The 17884-nt window shown below is 43.2% G+C and overlaps 2 protein-coding genes across 4 annotated transcripts in view; one reads left to right on the top strand and one right to left on the bottom strand.

The window, feature by feature from the left end:
* Window positions 1-967: 967 nt before the first annotated feature.
* Window positions 968-11594, bottom strand: LOC119198382 (NLR family CARD domain-containing protein 3-like). The gene is made up of 10 exons (XM_037455456.2): window positions 10795-11594; window positions 9812-9934; window positions 9623-9730; window positions 8518-8596; window positions 8144-8369; window positions 6186-7989; window positions 5923-6096; window positions 4717-4890; window positions 4105-4151; window positions 968-3956 (listed from the first exon to the last, which is right to left on the bottom strand). Exons 2-10 carry the CDS (start codon window positions 9895-9897, stop codon window positions 3367-3369), a joined length of 3288 nt encoding a protein of 1095 aa, XP_037311353.2. The 5' UTR covers window positions 9898-9934; window positions 10795-11594; the 3' UTR covers window positions 968-3366.
* Window positions 11595-12252: 658 nt separating this feature from the next.
* The window catches only part of plppr5b (phospholipid phosphatase related 5b), a 41815-nt gene continuing 36183 nt past the window's right edge, over window positions 12253-17884 (top strand). For 2 of the 3 annotated variants that reach the window (XM_037455462.2, XM_037455458.2), the window contains exons 1-2: window positions 12253-12869; window positions 13848-13938. In XM_037455462.2, the coding sequence (XP_037311359.2) occupies window positions 13876-13938 (63 nt within the window). In that variant the 5' untranslated portion in view covers window positions 12253-12869; window positions 13848-13875. Of the gene's footprint in view, window positions 12870-12910; window positions 12966-13847; window positions 13939-17884 lie in introns of those variants that run through there. The other variant, XM_037455459.2, reaches the window with a different exon arrangement.

Raw genomic sequence — 17884 nt, 5'->3', positions numbered from 1 at the left:
GTCTCAGCTAACGCTGGACAACATTGGCTCATTGGATGGCTCAGCCATGTCCTCCTCCTCGTTGTTATGGTAACAGAGTTTACAGAGGATGGAGAAGAATCTGGCATTTTGTAAGGATTCACAAGTATAAGATCATAAGTTTATCTCTTATTCTGACTGTAATTGCCTTTAAAGGAATGACTCCAAAAAGAAACAGTTGAGCTGACAGATAAGAGAGGATATAATTGGTTACAGACCATAAATCTATATATATGTGACCTTTACTACAATGAGAAAGTGTGTCCAAACTTTTGACTGGTACTGTATTGTTGATAAAATAAAATTAATATTCATAAATTTGCAGCTGATTGCTTTCAGAGAGACAACATTTCCGTTAAACCTCTCCTCCTCCGGCAATCAGCAGACTCCGCCCCCCACCTCACATGAGGACCATTAACTTCAGTATTTATAACGTAGTGATGCAATAATTCATTGATTACACATTAGTTTGGCATTATTTAGTTATTGATATAAGCTTCTACTGAAAGATGTTCCGTTTTTATGTTTTATGTTATTGTGAGGACTTCATTAGGACAAACAGTGGAACATGGGCCGATGAAACAGCGTGATGCCTCCCTCTAGAGGAACAAGTGTGCTTCGCATCTCTAAAAAGCATTTGATACGTTACGATACGATATGTTAAACGATAACATTGTCCGTCTCTTCATCTTTTCAACCAGCGGTGGTCTGAATATTTTCACACTAAAGAAATACTAAAGCCCCTTTTTGAAGAGTGTTTTATTCTTTGTGCAGTGAAGTCTGCAGATGGGCGCTGGTCTGAGGTCTGTTCGGATCATTAAAAAACACACTGATGAGAGACAGATATGTCTTGGCAAAGTACTGTCCATATGTCTCAGTGGGGACAAAGGACAAGACACACTGCATTGAATCACAAATGTTTTATGTCCAAAATATTGTTACAGGTTTATTCAACACATGTCACATTGGAATAATGAGACCTACTTTACATATATTTGATCAATTTCCACATTTCACAGTACATACAGGAAGTACTTTAGTGTACAATAAATACACACTCTGGGTTACTTGTGAACAGAGTGCATGAGTTCAGTTGTCGGTGCAGCTGAGGCCGTTGTAGAGGCAGACCACCGATGGTTGCGTCTCTAAACTGGTTCCATCTGAACGCCACCCAGAACCTCTGGAGCTACTTTTGGTGGGTTGCAGTGAGATTCGGGACATCCAGGACACCACTGGCGCTCCTTGGCACGTGGTGAACACACAACGAGTGTGGACGGAACCCGGTTACACACACAGATAAAGTGTAAACAGAGTGCACAGTCACACTTTGACACTAGTTGTCCTCACTGGACCACAGTCCAGAGGTCTGTCAGAGGCTTCTAACTTGTTTACCCAGAATTCTTTGCAGTGTCGTAGAAGCAATCCGTGTGTGAAGTCCCACTGAGGACGGTTCTTTTTTAAGACACATTTGATAAGAACTGATATGAGTTCAATATGACGACTTCTCATGCTTTTTATCTTCAGTCCAGGAATAGCAGCAACCACTAAAAGCACCATGACAAACTTCTTCTTGACTGCTGTTAGATATCTATTGATCCTAAACCACTATGACATCATGTGAGAGTGAGCTGGTGGAAGCAAACCAACATTCTTGTTCTGTCTGAGCCTTTGAGGCCTTTTGACTGCAAACAGGCGTCGGAACCATTGATGACTCCAAACTAAACCCACAACATGGAACCAGCTGATAAGTGTGGACAAAACAGATTACGGTTATTTTCAAGTGTGACGTTACATCAGAAGTAATCACAATACATCAAACCAGAGTGATAACTAGTTTAACTGCAGTCAGGATCAACTCCTAACGTTCATTCCCTTTTCATTCACTGCAGGAAATGTCCGTTTGGTAAAAACACCTGTAACATTTTGGTTTGCGCGTGTATTTATGCTAAGCTAAACAAAGCTAATCTCCCGCTGGTCTAGTTAGCATGGATATCTGGACTGTTAAAAAATGTGATCATTTCTTGGTCTCACATTCGGGTATGAAGAAATGTCTCTGTAGCGCCCTCTAGTTTTTCTTATATGGCGTTATTGGTAGCGTGTTTTATCTGCATCTTATCTTTTCCTTACTCTTGATTTACCTTTTATTTCAATAATTGATTAAAAACTTGATTGATTAAAATTGTTGAAGCTATTATTTGTGATTTTCTAGGGTGCAAACAAACCAATATGATGAAGGAATTTCTGACTATACAACGTCCTCATACAATTTGTTTTACAGAAAGTAGTTATATGTGGATAATATTTGCATCCTGTATATTTAATAAATAAACCAACAAATACCTTCCATCCCTAGTGATGCAAACTAGGGACGAGCTCCGAAAAGAGAAGTACGAGAATCAGCAGCAGTTTATCACATGAAACCATCGAGCAGAACATCAATCTGCAGGAAAAATACGCTCGTACTGATGGTGGCGAGTTTGATCTCTACCGCATTCCATGGAAAAAGATCCATTGAGATTATTGATTGGATCACAACAGTTTGATTAAGTAACTTTTTACTTTAAAAAATGTAATCGTTAATCCAGAAAGATTATTTGTATTTGTATAAAAACAATGAGAGGCAAAGCTTATTATGTTTAAATGCTCAAAAAACCCAACAATAAGGTGCCAAAAACCTTACCAACATAAACATGGGGAGGACGTGTAGAAAAACGGAAACGCTTCAAAAGGTGATGACACAACTATCTTGATTATTAACAGAACAAGCTATTAATCTAACTGTCCAGAGGACAAGAGGACCAGAGACAGATGACAAGAAACATTCTCTATACAGTATTTAAGGCATTTTATTCCTGCAAGTGTAAATGAAAAGCTTCATTTTGGTGAAAGTGCTTCAAATAAATGCATCTCCACATTGTTCATGAAATCTACGTAAACACTTTGTAGATGAACTCCACACACAAACACTATTCATACTCTTAACAGACACTTCCTACTGATGTTTTTTTTTTTATATTCTGGGCCTCCCCCCATCCTTCATGGGCTGGTGGGGGGAAGAAATCCAGTTTAATGTGAGTAACCCATCACTCCTTGCAACAAATACAGATTAAGATTAAACCCTAATGAGGACCCAATATCTAAATGATGATCAATTGATTCATTCATAGAGCCAACAAGCACAGCAGCATTAAACCACACCTCACTGGGCCCTTTCAGACTTCCATCTGCAACACCACAAGTCCCAGAGAGCTGTGGACCCCCCCCAGAGTCCAGACCAGCTCAGGCACCCTTCACCTGCTCCACCTGCATCTGCATCCACATGAACCACCATCAGCTGTACAGACTGAACTATGTGGTGAGCAGAGAGGAAGGTTCTCCACCAGGAGGAGACTCTCCCTCCTGCAGAGAACACAGAGACACTGAGGAATCAGACCCAGGCCAGAGCAAGAACCCAAACCCAGGATGAAGAGGTTCAGTGAATGTGGTGCTGAAGGTGTGGAGGTGGATCAGTGTGTCAGAGGAGACTCTGAAGAAGGACAGAGATCCAGCAGGACAGTCCACGTACACTGCTACTCTACCAGAGGAGGAGGAGGAGGAGGTGATGCGCGTTCCTGTCTTATTGTGACAGACATAGCAACCTTCATCGGAGCATTCCAGACTCCAGGACTGATCATTCCATCCAAACAAACAGTTTGTACTGTCTCCTTTCCTCCTGATTCCTCTGTAACTCACTGATACATAAACACTTCCTCTCCAGTCAACCTCCCAGTAACAGCGACCAGTCAGACCAGTTCTACACAGCAGCTGAGGCCAGTAGTCAAATCTTTCTGGATGATCAGGATATGACTGATCCTCCACCCATGTCACCTTCCTGTTGTTGTCCAACAGTTTGAGTTGTCTGTTTACTGTGTTTGGATCGATTGTGAGTTCACAGGAATCTGATGAGAGAACAAGACACAATACAGCTGCAGTTATTAATCATGTGTTCATCTAGTGACACTTTGATGATGACATCACAGAGGTGAATGAGCGATGTCACAGTGTGACGATGGTTGAATCTTCATGAATCAAACTCAAAGCACTTACACTTCCTCAGACCTTGTCTGAACCATTGGACTCCAGCAGGCTCCACCCTGAAAGGAGGAGGGGGGTCAGAGCAGCATGGAGACATGGACATGACATCACTCTCATACACACAGCTTGGTCCTTTATGTCCACGTGGACCACCTCTTCTTCTACTGAAGTGGAGTTTCTTGACCACAGCTCATAATGTTCACTTATTCATCATCTAATTATTATCAGTATTATACTGACCCTCAACTTCCATTTCAGACTCTGTTTCCTTCAGCAGTATCAAATGTTTAAACCTGCATCAAGTGATTTCTTTGTCCACTCGTGGTTCAGTTAGAAACAAGCTATAAACACAACATGTGACATGTGATCATTGTCTAAAGTAGTTCGGTCTAACATCATATCAACCAGCTGCTTCCACATGCAGCAGATAAACATCAACATGATGGTTCATCAGGAGTCAGTGTCACCTGATGGATGGAAGGAAGTCCACTATTTTGTGGTTTGAGGTCAGTTTGGTGTGTCGGGGGCATATTAACCAGGCTGACAGTGGGACAGAGAAAAGGTTTCCAGCTCTACCTCCTCTACCAGACTGATTGTCTGTGACTGCAGCAGGCCTCTTCATACCTCAGAGTTTCCAGTGTCCAGTGAGGACTCCCAAGTCCAGCAGAAAGCAGCTTCACTCCTGAATCCCGCAGGTCGTTGTTACTCAGATCCAGCTCTCTCAGACTAGAGGACTGGGAGCTGAGAATTGAAGACAGGGCTTCACAGCTTCTCTCTGAGAGGTTACAGCCCTCCAGTCTGAAGAGACAACAATCAATAAGAAGATAGATAACATTAATGTTAAAAGTAAATCTTATTTGACGAGTTTGAACTAAAATAAAGTCAGGAGTGTTAGGAATTTAAGACGAAGTGCACCCCTAGCAGTGAGAAGTATGTTACATGTATCAATGTTTAGTGTAGAATTGTAGTATGTATGATGTTAGATAGTAGAGATTACATTTGTATGTTAAATGAAGTGAATGCATTATAGACAATAACAATTTATAGTCATGTAAATCATATAAATAATGTACACATTAACATCCTGTCATGATGTAATGTTAAAACCTGGGGACGGAAGCTAATTTCCGTCCTTAATGGATTTCTCCTATCTTTTCCCCAAAAGAGGGTTTTTGTTGGGAGTTTTTTCTCCTGTCAGGTATTAGATAAGCAATTGGATGCAAGACAGCTGAATGAGGCAAAGTATTGCACCAGATAAACTGTGATAAACATGTGATAACGTGGCAGTTCACACCTGGATGTGAAAAGGCTGGACCAGGAGGAGATATTTGAAGAAGGAGCCAATGACATTCAAATACAACCAGAAGACAACCCCACTTTCACTTTGTAATTGTAGGCCTTACTCTTTGTTTGGTTATTAAATACATTTTTAAGACCTGACCTAGTCGACTCTTTGATTCACTGTTTCCTGCCGGGACGAGAACAAAGGGAAGGTGGTCTTCGGCGTTCAGAACCCAACAGGAGCACCAAAGAAAATGTGTTCAGTGAAAGTGTTTAGAATGTATTTTGCTTTATATTAAACAAGAGGAAAATGAACAGTAAGTGCTGTAGTATCAATATCAGCATGTGCCAGGGATAATTATTGTTGTTTATTTGACCTAAATACAAAGTTAGTTTTCTCTATCATCTGACTTGTTTTAACGAAAGATGAAGGGAGAGAGAGAGAGAACGGTGAGTGGTGAACAATATTTTTATGATGCCTCAAATCTTGATGAAGAAATTTAAAAAGGCTTAGAGACACATGTATATTATTGATTAACTTAAGCTAACCTCAGAGTCTCCAGGTGACAGAGAGGACTCTCCAGTCCAGCAGACAGCTGCTTCACTCCACAATCCGACAGGTCGTTGTTACTCAGATCCAGCTCTTTTAGCCTAGACGACTGTGAGCTGAGAACTGAGGACAGAGCTTCACAGCTTCTCACTGAGAGGTTACAGCCACTAAGTCTGAAGAAACAATGAATAAAATATGAACAATAAGTAGAAAAAAATGACAGCATGTCATGATGTATGATTCTAACTCTCTCTGTACTTACAGAGCTTTGTTGGAGGCTTTGACCACTGGCAGCAGCCTCAGAAGAGCCTCCTCTGAAGCAGAGTATTTCTTCAGGTCAAACACCTCCAGATCTTCTTCTGATGACAGTAAGATGTAGACCAGAGCAGACCACTGAGCAGGAGACAGTTTATCTGAGGAGAGACATCCTGAACTAAGCGACTGTTGGATCTCCTCCACTAGAGAACCATCATTCAGTTCATTCAGACAGTGGAACAGATTGATGCTTTTCTCTGGAGACACATTCTCACTGATCTTCTCCTTGATGTAGTGGACCGTTCTCTGATTGGTCTTTGAGCGACTTCCTGTCTGGATCAGCAGACCTCGTAGGAGAGTCTGATTGGTCTCCAGGGAAAGACCCAGGAGGAAGCGGAGGAACAAGTCCAGGTGTCCATTAGGACTCTGTAAGGCCTCATCCACAGCACTCTGGTAGAGACGCATTGGTTTAGGTTTGTCAACAAAGACTTTAGACCACAGGGAGGTTGTCTGTTCTTCTGACAGCAGATTTACACCAGAGTTGAAGAAAGTCAGATGGACATGAAGAGCAGCCAGAAACTCCTGAACACTGAGATGGACAAAGCAGAACACCTTGTCCTGGTACAGTCCTCTCTCCTCTCTGAAGATCTGAGTGAACACTCCTGAGTACACTGAGGCTGCTCTGATATCGATGCCACACTCTGTCAGGTCAGATTCATAGAAGATCAGGTTGCCTTTCTGCAGCTGATCAAAGGCCAGCTTTCCCAGATATTTGATCATCTTCCTGCTCTTTGGACTCCAGTGGGGATCCGTTTGAGCTGCTCTATCGTACTTGACCTTCTTCACTTTGGACTGAACAACCAGGAAGTGGATGTACATCTCAGTCAGGGTATTGGGCAGATCTCCTCCCTTTCTGGTTTTCAACACCTCCTCCAGAACTGTAGCAGTGATCCAGCAGAAGACTGGGATGTGGCACATGATGTGGAGGGTTCGTGAGGTCTTTATGTGACAGATGATCCTGCTGGCCTGATTCTCATCTCTGAACCTCTTCCTGAAGTACTCCTCCTTCTGGGGATCAGTGAACCCGCTGACCTCTGTCACCTTGCCAACACACTCAGGAGGGATCTGATTGGCTGCTGCAGGTCGTGTGGTTATCCAGAGGCGAGCAGAGGGAAGCAGCTTCCCCCTGATGAGGTTTGTGAGGAGCACATCCACTGAGGCCGACTCTGTGACATCAGTCAGGATCTCATTGTTGTGGAAGTCCAGAGGAAGTCGACACTCATCCAGACCGTCAAAGATGAACACAACCTGGAACTCTTCAAACCTGCAGATTCCTGCTGCTCTGGTTTCACTGAAGAAGTGATGAACAAGTCCCACCAAGCTGTACCTCTTCTCTCTCAGCACATTCAGCTCTCTGAAGGTGAATGGAAATGTGAAGTGTATGTCCTGGTGGTCTTTGTCTTCAGCCCAGTCCAGAGTGAACTTCTGTGTTAACACTGTTTTCCCAATGCCAGCCACTCCCTTAGTCATCACTGTTCTGATTGGTTCTTCTCCTCCAGCTGAGGCTTTGAAGAGGTCTTCTTGTCTGATGGTTGTTTCTGGTCTGGCTGGTCTCCTGGATGCTGTTTCAATCTGTCTGACCTCATGTTCTTCCTTGACCTCTCCAGTCCCTCCCTCTGTGATGTAGAGCTCTGTGTAGATTTCATTCAGAAGGGTAGGGTTTCCTGCTTTAGCGATCCCCTCAAGCACATACTGGAACTTCTTCTTCAGGTTGGATTTGAGTTCACGCTGACAAACTGCAGCAAATAGTCCTGAATGAAAGGAAGAAGTAAGAAGTAACAAACAGGTTTTTTAACATGCCCTTTCCTGAGAGAATGACTCAATCAACATAGTCTTTCCATCTCTTGAGACATTAGTGGAGGTCTCATTTATTAGCATGGTAATTCTTTAGAGAAATCCTCTTACTGCTCTGAAGATGGTCAGCCAGCTCCTCCTGCTTCATTCTCCTCAGGAAGTGCACTGAGATCTTCATAAATGCCTCTCTGCTGCACCTCTGCTCTTCATCCTCACTGTCCGGGAAGTCATCTTTGTCCCTCTGACTCTCTAAGCATTCTGGGTATTCTGAACTCACAACCTTCTGAATCTTCTTCAGCTCGTTCTTGGCAAAAGTGAGGATGTTCTCCTCCAGCAGCTGGAACAGAACATTCTATGAATGACACAAACTAGAACCATGGAAGCTAACATCAGGCCCATGTTGGACAGACTGACAATCCACTGGTCTAAAAAGTGCAACATGGAGATGATGATGAACTGATAGATGTAAAAGTAGTTGTACACACCATGAAGATGGAGTCCAGGTGTGTTTGATGCTGCTGGGCAGACTGACTTCTGGGAACCTCTGAGCTCTCCAGGTCCTCTCTGTGGAGGCACCTGAACCATCAGCTCACTTGGTGTTTGGACCATCAACATCAATACAACATTGGGTAAAGATTTTAGCTTCCGTCATGATTGATCATGATAAAAACGAGCTGAAGACTCCCAACAGTTCACAAGATCCCCAATCGGTCTACGCAACAAAGGACCAAGCATGTTAGGCCGCTGGCCACAACTGAGGCAAGACGTAGTCAGGCAAAGAATATATTGTTATATATATATATATATATAACGATATATTCTTCAGACACGCAACGGTAACCAAATCGTCAGGCAAAACTGACAGGTACACGGAAAGACACACTAGAAAATGACTGGTACAGGCACAGAACAAGGGATTGACACGGTCTAAATTCACAAGGGAGGGCAAGCTACAAGACACGGGTGTGGACAATCAGGGAGGATCTTGTAATCACACAGTGGGTGAGGTGCCTGAAACAAGAGAACCGGTGAGTCACAGAAAACACAGACAAACTTCATAGAAGGACTGGGAGTGACAGAGTTAAACAAGACTTGCGGACACACAGCAAACCCTATCAACACATAGTAAGGCCAAAATGTGTATGGTCAAGTGTGTTGTTATTTTTGTTTTGATGTTAAATGCATTGTGAGCGATGTGTCATTTTATTAAATGTTCTACATATGATCTGCTTTGGTTTGAGTCTTTTCTTCTGTCTTTGATTTATCATTTAGTGACCAACACACCTGTCACCTGTCACACACATAGATTTACTTACAGAAAGAGGTTTAACTATGCGAGGAACACACATGGTGAACAAACACAGCCTCCTAGAAACCCCTTTGCCACCTTGTAACCACACGTGGTTTGCCGTGTGGTTGGGTAGCTTAACTTGCAGCTAGCTCCCGAATATTTTTATTTGTTGTTTAGATATTAGAGAATGATAATGTCAGTATTGATCGTCATGGAAACAACACTTTAAACAATGCAGAACCATTTCTGTAATTCATGACTGAGGATCAGAACTGTTCTGCATCCGTTTAAGAACTTACTCCGGGTTATAAGAACGGCATCCATCTTTGAGGCGTAAAGGATGTTCTTTAGACCTATCACTCTTCATGGACACAGAGCTGGGTTCAAGTCCTTGTCTCTGATGGATCCTGTTCACACATGTAGAACCAGAGTCAGTGAGGCAAAGACGTTGTTGAAAAGTGGAGGACAGTTGGAGTTGGTCCTCTCACCTCTGAGCTTTGGTCTGACTGTCATGTTCACACAGAGGGGCTTCAGAGGGAGGGACTCCTTCCTCTGGGCCCTCACCCTGATTCATAGCAGAGTCCACATCTTCACACCTTCACAACAACCTGCTGGGAGAGCTCACACATTATTATCTTCATTAGGACAAACACACAGCTCATTCTCCTCAATACTAAAACTCTCGTGGGACACTTTCAGTGTTGTTGTCGTCTATCTGTTAAAGTTTAAAGAGAAAGACAAACTCTCTTTTACCTTCTATAAACATGTCAACAGACGTCATCTTAAATGCTCATCCTAAAAATGTAGTGTTTTACAAGATGATCAGTATCACTCATTTTCCAGCAGATGGAGCTGTGCTGTTTCTCCTCTTGATCTCCTTCAGAGTCCAGAAGTTCGTAAAACACAGAGCAGTAAAATGACATGTAGCTGTGCTAATATGACACACTTTGGTTATTATGGTAACATGGGAAAGCTTGATTAGATGGTTTACTTCATCATGTGATCAGTTAGTAAAAGGTTGATTACAACCTGGTGATCAAAGAGAGAAAAACTGAACACTAAAGAAAACACAAACACATTCAAACACTCTAAAAAGTGACTTAATATGTTTAAAGCAGATGAAGAAGTGAACATGAAGCTTTGTGGACTTAAAGGACTGAATCAGCAGGTGAGAGCAAACAGGGCGTCTCTCAGGTGCGTTTCAGTGCAGGAACAAAGGCCCAGGTGAGCTCTGTGTTCCCTGCTGGGTCCTAGTGCCCCTCTGTCTGCTTACTTCCCCTCCTCATCAGTAACAGTCCTCACAGACCCCAGATCAGACTGAGCCCCTCTTCTTCATCACAGTGTCATCATTCAGACTAACAGCAGCTTCTCTCTGCCTGCTCACACAGGCGCCATCTTGTTTACCAGCTTTAAACAATCACACGTTCACAACCATCAATGATGTCATTCCACCAATAACAGCTCCACTTACTGAGGTTGTAGACATGAACTTCCTCAGTGGGCAGCTGTCTTCTGTCCTCAGCAGGTCCGTGTAGAAAAGTTGCTCCGTGCTTCACTTCAGCTTCCATCAGACGGAGTGAAGTGACGCAGCTTGTTGTCCTTCATCAGAGAGGGTGTGTCCACACGTCACCATCAAGTATGCGGTCCGACTGGTTGACTGAGGTCATCGTGAACAGAATCCTCGTCACTGCTCAAACAAGAATCTTTCAGGATCAAAACCAGCATCTGTGGAACAATCCTTTCACCTTGTGAGTGGCTGTGACAACAGACTGGATTCTTTTGTGGGACCAGATAGAGTTTAAAGGACCCGTGCACGCCCCTCTTTGTCACCTGGTCTTTTTATACAGTTAGACTAGTGGGGAACACATGATGAAGCACAAACATTTGTAACAAATGTTATGATAAGATATGAGTTTATAGTGAATAATAACATTCACAAAGTGTTTTTACCCTTCACTCGACTTTGATGATCAGGTTGCACCTGTTGGGGCGGGACAACTTAACCACGTATGAGTTTCATGCAGCCTGCCAAATCACAAAGGACATGTTGTTACATGCAGTATCCAATTGGGGCGTACTACTTGCTTACGACATGGCAGCTCCACTCCCCCACCGACCTGCTCCTGCTCTCTCCGGCCGTCTCAGACTTCTTTGTGGGCCTCATCTTATTCTTTCAGATGTTGCTTTCAGATGGCTGCTGGTTTCTAGGTGACCTCATGTGCGTCCTTTATATTGTCGTTTATTCCTCAGTAGGAACCATGGTGCTCATGTCAGTTGACCGATATGTGGCTATTAGTGTTAGGGGGTTGGGGGGCCCTTGAGGGAGATCACACTCCTTTGTTCTCGTCGGAAACAATGAATCAAAGGAGTCAACTGGCTCAAATTTAAAAATCAAAAAGGTTTTAATAACCAAACAAAGTGAGAAGAAATATAATTAAAAAGTGAAATACAATGCGAATAGTGAAATATTTTGTGAAATAGAAAATTATCAGACCAAGTTTAATGTGACTTATCAAAGCGGCTGCTGGAACTTCTGAATGTCATTGGCGTCTCCTTCAAAGTGTCTCGTTTGTCCCCTCCACATCCAGAGGTGAATATGCTGCTGCAACCTGAAACTGCTCTTTTCTTTTTCCCCCCACATTAAAATACAGTCAATGTAGATACATTATGCCTCAATGAGTGAATGAGGCCGACAGAGCCAGCAGCAGAATGTCAACACCAGACACCATTTAAAGTTATGAGAACAATTTGATTATTTACTTTTAGAGGCAGTCACAGGAGGACAGGTTTAAAACGGAGAAGAGCTCCAGTGTGATGAAACAGCGTGATGAGTGCTTCACATCTCCAATAAGCATTTCATAAACAACTAATGCTAATATAAAACTAGCAGCATCTGCTGTCAGACAATAAACCATCCAACCTAGTGTGTGTGTGTGTTGCTGTGATGAGACAAGCTGTCATCACAGAGTCTGTGGTAAAACGTGAGGTTTAACATCTCTCAGCTTTCACACACTAGCTGCTTGCCCAGGTTTCTTCCCACTGCTCCACGACGTTATGTGGTGGTAAATGGACACCACGTAAGTCCGTGCGTGTGAATAGGACTCGTGTTACTGCTGCTGGATCAGACACAGATGGGGGCCATGCTGCCTTCATGGTAAACTCCAAGCTGGGACATCTAAAAACTCAAAGTCAAACGTTTTTCAAGGTCATGTATGTAAATCTAGGTAAATATAAAGAAAACATTAATTTCAATTGTTTAGTTTAATTCATTAGTATTATCTATTTTTCGGTATTCTACTCATTACTTGAAGGCATCACTCGGCCCCACCACAGGCGGACTTGAGCTGCGCATGCGCAACAGCAGGGGGAAGCCGTGTGCACGCGCCCCAAAAGGGATCCGGTAGTTGAAGCAGCGAAGATGCGGGAAAAAGTGTGAGGAGACAAGCATGAAGCTGTAGATTGAGCCGGTAGTACCCGCGGAGCGGCGTGTCGGTGCGGTTCCCCGGCTCTGACTCCTCGGAGGCTGCGCTCCTGGAGCTGTCCGAGGTAGGACAGTCCCCGGGCTGTCTGTCCCCCCCCCCCCCCCCCACACTGACTCGCGCGAGCACGAAGTGCGTATTCAGCGACCGCTGTCTGCGCCAGGTGGGTGGCAGCCATCACGGTGACCGGTCACAACGACACACACGTGGTTATCGATGCTGCTGTATGATACCAGCGTACTGAATGCGCTTTATCAGTCTAGTGACGTCACATGTGGCGTTCACGTACAGTGGTTACCCGGTAATAGTATCCGACCGAGCTCTTCCCGGAAGTTGACTAGCCACGTGTTCGGTGGGTTGATTTTGACGGGATAGTGTCTTCAAGTCGCATCAGGACCAGTGTTTCTGTGAATGTGAGCAACACTACCCCCTGTGTTAGTAATATTGTTATTATAGATTACTGTAAACAGAGAGGTAAAGCTGGCCTATGCTCCTGCGTCTTGTGTCGACTGACTTGTTCAATTCAATTCAATTCATTGTTCTAAAAGGCTGACATAATACAAGGTGGAGTAACGTTTTTTGTCAAAGACAACCTAGGGAGTGACGTCACTGTCAAAATTCAAGAGCGAATACGGTTCATGCGTAAATTAAACATCCGCGAGCAAAAGTCCGCCTCGAGAGAACAAAAGTCAGGGCCAGTTACCACGGTATCTCTAAGTCCAATTGGTTACAAACCCCGTCTTTGGATTGGCTGAAGCTATGCATTCACAGAACTATAGAAGCCCATACATACATTTTGTGTCAGAAGCTGTTGTGCTGTGGTGTTTTACCCTTTTAAAGAGTGTCTGTTGTGGGTTATTCATTATTGGCATAAAGTTATAACCTTGGCTCAACACACGTAAGACAAGTAGCTCCTCTACACAGCGCTGGTAAGAGCTTGCACGGCGTCACGCTGTACACGGGGATCCACTGCGTTGTTTCTCTCTCTTCCTAATGATGTCCTACGCTGCGTCTATTCCAACTCATCCATTTCCTTCTTCTGCAGTTGATGCTCATGGAAAGAGGAAGTCAACATGCCTACGAAACCACTCAGCAGGAGGGAGCGCAGGAAATTGTACACCTCCCTGGCGGGCGAGGTAAGATATGATTCATAAAAAGATAAAAAAAGACGGATGCTCTCATTGTGTATCCTGACCCTTAACTTGCTGCTCAGAAAAGCTTACCAGGGTTTTACCAGATCCAACTAAGAGAAGGGTCTTCCAACCACCATTAGAACTTTCACACTCCCAATGATGCAGCATCGAATTAAAACCAACTTGGAGACGTCCAGCTGCTCATAGAGTGTGTAATGTAATACGTGTGTGGATCTCCAGGGACCCCGATGCCTGTGAAATACTGGTCGCCTGAGTCCGGGACCCCTGAGACAATCAGCTGCTGTAAACACGTTGTGTTCTGTCACCACCTAGTGGAGAGAAAAGGGAACCACACATCTCAGAGTCACTTATCACTGGGACTAAACAAACCCCAGTACTCCATTTGAGTTCAGCTTCCACATCTCTTGAATGATGTGAGGGCCAATGATTGCTGCCCCTGAAAGGGACTTTTCTCTCACTGTAACATCTCAAGTTACAACCGCTCTCATGATTTAACGTTACACACATGGCCCAACTAAATGTAAGAGTGTCACTGTGGCAAGTTAATGTATAAAATGAGCAGCGTAGATTTACAACTATTAACCATTTTAACTATTTCTAAAACTATTTTAATTAATTATATTTAATATAACATTACATTTGAGTTGCTGGGATTTGGAAACATAGTAACACATTTAGTGTATGTGAGGTTGATTTAAAACAAAAACCACTGTGTGTGTGTGTGTGTTTATGTGCATAAGTGCATAAGTGATGCTTATTGATGTGTCTTTACTATGTTTAGGACAACAATAGGGCTGTCCAGCATTCAGTATATGATGCTGGGACACAATAAACTATTGGTTGATACAATAGTTTAGTGATGCACAAATGGAATTGAAGAAAATGAAATCCCCTGTGTTCATTTTTGTGTAAATTATGAAAGTGATGGATTAATTCAGGACGTTTAGATGACTTCATCAGTTTCTCAATATTTTACACTTTGAAATGGTGTGAGATTTTAGAGAGACTGGAATGTCCCAAAGAGGATGGACACCACCGACTTTGGTGATCTGAGAAGTTTTAAACTTAGCTCTACAAGGATTGATGCTAAACCATAGCTGAGGAGACCCCAGGGCTGGACTGGCTGTCTCCCTTTTGCAGAGCGGTCACGGCCCTCAATCCCCACTTCCTCCACGCCTGCCACATTTATTTTCCTTCAAGAACTTGGGCCTGCAGGATCCACCAAAGACACTGCATGAGTATCTTCTGCAGTGTGACATGCCAGATAAGCCTTGGCTGCTTGGAGCGTGCTACTTTGAAGTTTCCTCCTCTGCCTCTTTGCCTTTTTAGTAGGAGCTGTTTATTCACATTCAATGAAATCAAATGTGCTCCTTTGACTCTCGTGCAGAAAGCAGACAGGCTCGTGTTTGGGCCCAAATCCGGGAAAACCAGCTGTTTATTCCATGTCGTGTTCCTTGCGTAGCTGCTGTTGGTTGCGTAACAAATCAGTCCGTCTTAAGTTGTGCGGACGGCCTGAGAGATTGATTGCATTGGTCGTTGTGTATCTGGGTCGCAGTGCTGCCTTTGGCATAGTGGTATAATAAAACACAATGTAAGCATTTCTCATATCTCAACCACAACAAGCCTATTAATAGATTCTCACTCAGTCGGGGTGATGTTGCCTTGGCAGCATAGTTATTCATCTGAACTGGTTTCCTGAATGTGTGACACAGGGAAACTGAGTGATTGAAGGCAGATTTCACTTCATGTCTCTTCTGAGCCAGTTAAGGCTAACTAGCTTTCTCCTGATCACAACCCAAACACAGCGTATGAAATCACATACCGATGCAAGGAAGAAATAAAGTTTCTGCTTAGTGACGAAAGAGAGTTAGATTGTAGCAACATGTTTCAGCAGAAGCAGTTTTTGAGTAAATATAACGGGTTATCTGGTTGAAGTCCAAGCTCAGTAAACCATCCATCAAACCAGCTATCCTGTTACGTTGTTTTATACAGGCCAAAATCACAAATGACAAGGGCTTTACTGCCTGTACACATGCAACATCGGCTGTCTCTTTGATGGGAATAAAAAAGGAAGAAACCTCAGCGAGAACATTTTGTCTTGTTCTGGTGGCAGCCTCAAACACAAAACACTGACTCGGCAACCAACCATCCATCAACTCATCCAACCAACCATCCAACCAACCATCCAACCAACCAACCAGCTGACCATCAAACCATCCATCAACTCATCCAACAAACCATCAATCAAACCATCCATCCAACCAAACATTAACCCACCCATCCAACCAATCGACCATCAAACTATCCTACCATCCATCAATCAAACCACCCATCCAACCAAACATTAACCCACCCATCCAACCAATCGACCATCAAACTATCCTACCATCCATCAATCAAACCACCCATCCAACCAAACATTAACCCACCCATCCAACCAATCGACCATCAAACTATCCTACCATCCATCAATCAAACCACCCATCCAACCAAACATTAACCCACCCATCCAACCAATCGACCATCAAACTATCCTACCATCCATCAATCAAACCACCCATCCAACCAAACATTAACCCACCCATCCAACCAATCGACCATCAAACTATCCTACCATCCATCAATCAAACCACCCATCCAACCAAACATTAACCCACCCATCCAACCAATCGACCATCAAACTATCCTACCATCCATCAATCAAACCACCCATCCAACCAAACATTATCAATCAAAGTTTACAAAGTCACTTCATGTAATGTTTCCAATAGAAATGTAGCTTTGGTCCGGCTTCATCTAGTGACAGTTTTAAATGGCTCAACAAATGTGTGTGTGTGTGTGTGTGTGTGTGTGTGTGTGTCAGAGGCCTTTCATGCTCTAATGCTGCTGCTGTGTGGTGTGACACCTGTATTCCCCAGACACCAAAGCTCATTAGTGACTCCTCAAGGGAAGCAAAGAGAAAGGCCTGACACACGTTTCTGGGATGTCTTCTTTGCTGCAGCAGGCTTTTGCACCGTCTCCTCTGTGTGTCTATGGGGGAGATGATAACATGTTATTATCATTTCCCTTCTATTATCCTCCTGTTGAGTCAGACCGGATAAAACTGTGAATACATGAATGTGTATAAAGCATTTTGAACTAGCAATAGTAATGCTTTCATTTACTACACCATTATGACGTCATATTGATGGTTGATGGAGAAGTAATAATGTTAGCATAACCTAGCACTGATCGATCTTAGCTGGATAGAGAAAGTAAAGCTTTTAAAAGTTGTTAGCATGCAGAGAGAACCAATAACATGAATTCAGACTTCTTACAAGTCGGCATCATCATCATCTGTTTATTGCAATCATCCATCATACCAAAGCTGACTCTGTTTATGTTTGCTTCATACAGCTTTAGTACACCAGCTGATGTCTTCCTGGATTCAGGGAAACACGTTTTGCATCCAGATGATGTCATGAAAACAGACCAGACGGCGTTTAGCTTACTCGAATACATTAGGACTGCAATAACGAATCGATGAAACCAACCACGTCTGTTTAAGTCAAGTTGTCCAAGGTGTGGGAGCATTTCACATTGAATAAACTAAATCAAACTTATATTAAATATTTTGAAATGTTTGAATGAAATGCTCAGTTATGAGCATTTTAGCATGTTTATGTTAGCAGCACTTAGTTTGAACAATAGTAACCTTATGGTTGATATGCCCTTATTGTAAGTCACTTTGGATAAATGACATGGAATGTCATGTAACCACTGCACCCAAGACATGTGGTCATGACGATGAGTATACCATTTGGTTTGGCCAATACTTATTAAATGGCACAAAAGCCCAAAATTGCAAATTACAAATTTGCCTCAGAGGGCTTTACATTTTATACACATGTGACATTCTCTGCTCCAAAACCCACACTCTCTCTATATC

Source organism: Pungitius pungitius, chromosome 19, assembly GCF_949316345.1.
Source record: "Pungitius pungitius chromosome 19, fPunPun2.1, whole genome shotgun sequence".
Lineage (NCBI taxonomy): Eukaryota > Metazoa > Chordata > Actinopteri > Perciformes > Gasterosteidae > Pungitius > Pungitius pungitius.
The sequence above is the reverse complement of the archived record's forward strand: the minus strand, read 5'-3'. Positions and strand labels throughout refer to the sequence as shown.

Bases quoted from the DNA above. Each gene is read 5' to 3' on its own strand.
- LOC119198382 (XM_037455456.2), bottom strand. From the start codon at position 9,897: ATGAATCAGGGTGAGGGCCCAGAGGAAGGAGTCCCTCCCTCTGAAGCC. The intron at 8,370-8,517 runs GTGTGTACAACT...GTTCTGTTCCAG, and splicing joins ACCTGGACTCCATCTTCATG to CTGCTGGAGGAGAACATCCT. The intron at 4,152-4,716 runs GTATGAAGAGGC...TCCTCCTTTCAG, and splicing joins TGGACACTGGAAACTCTGAG to GGTGGAGCCTGCTGGAGTCC.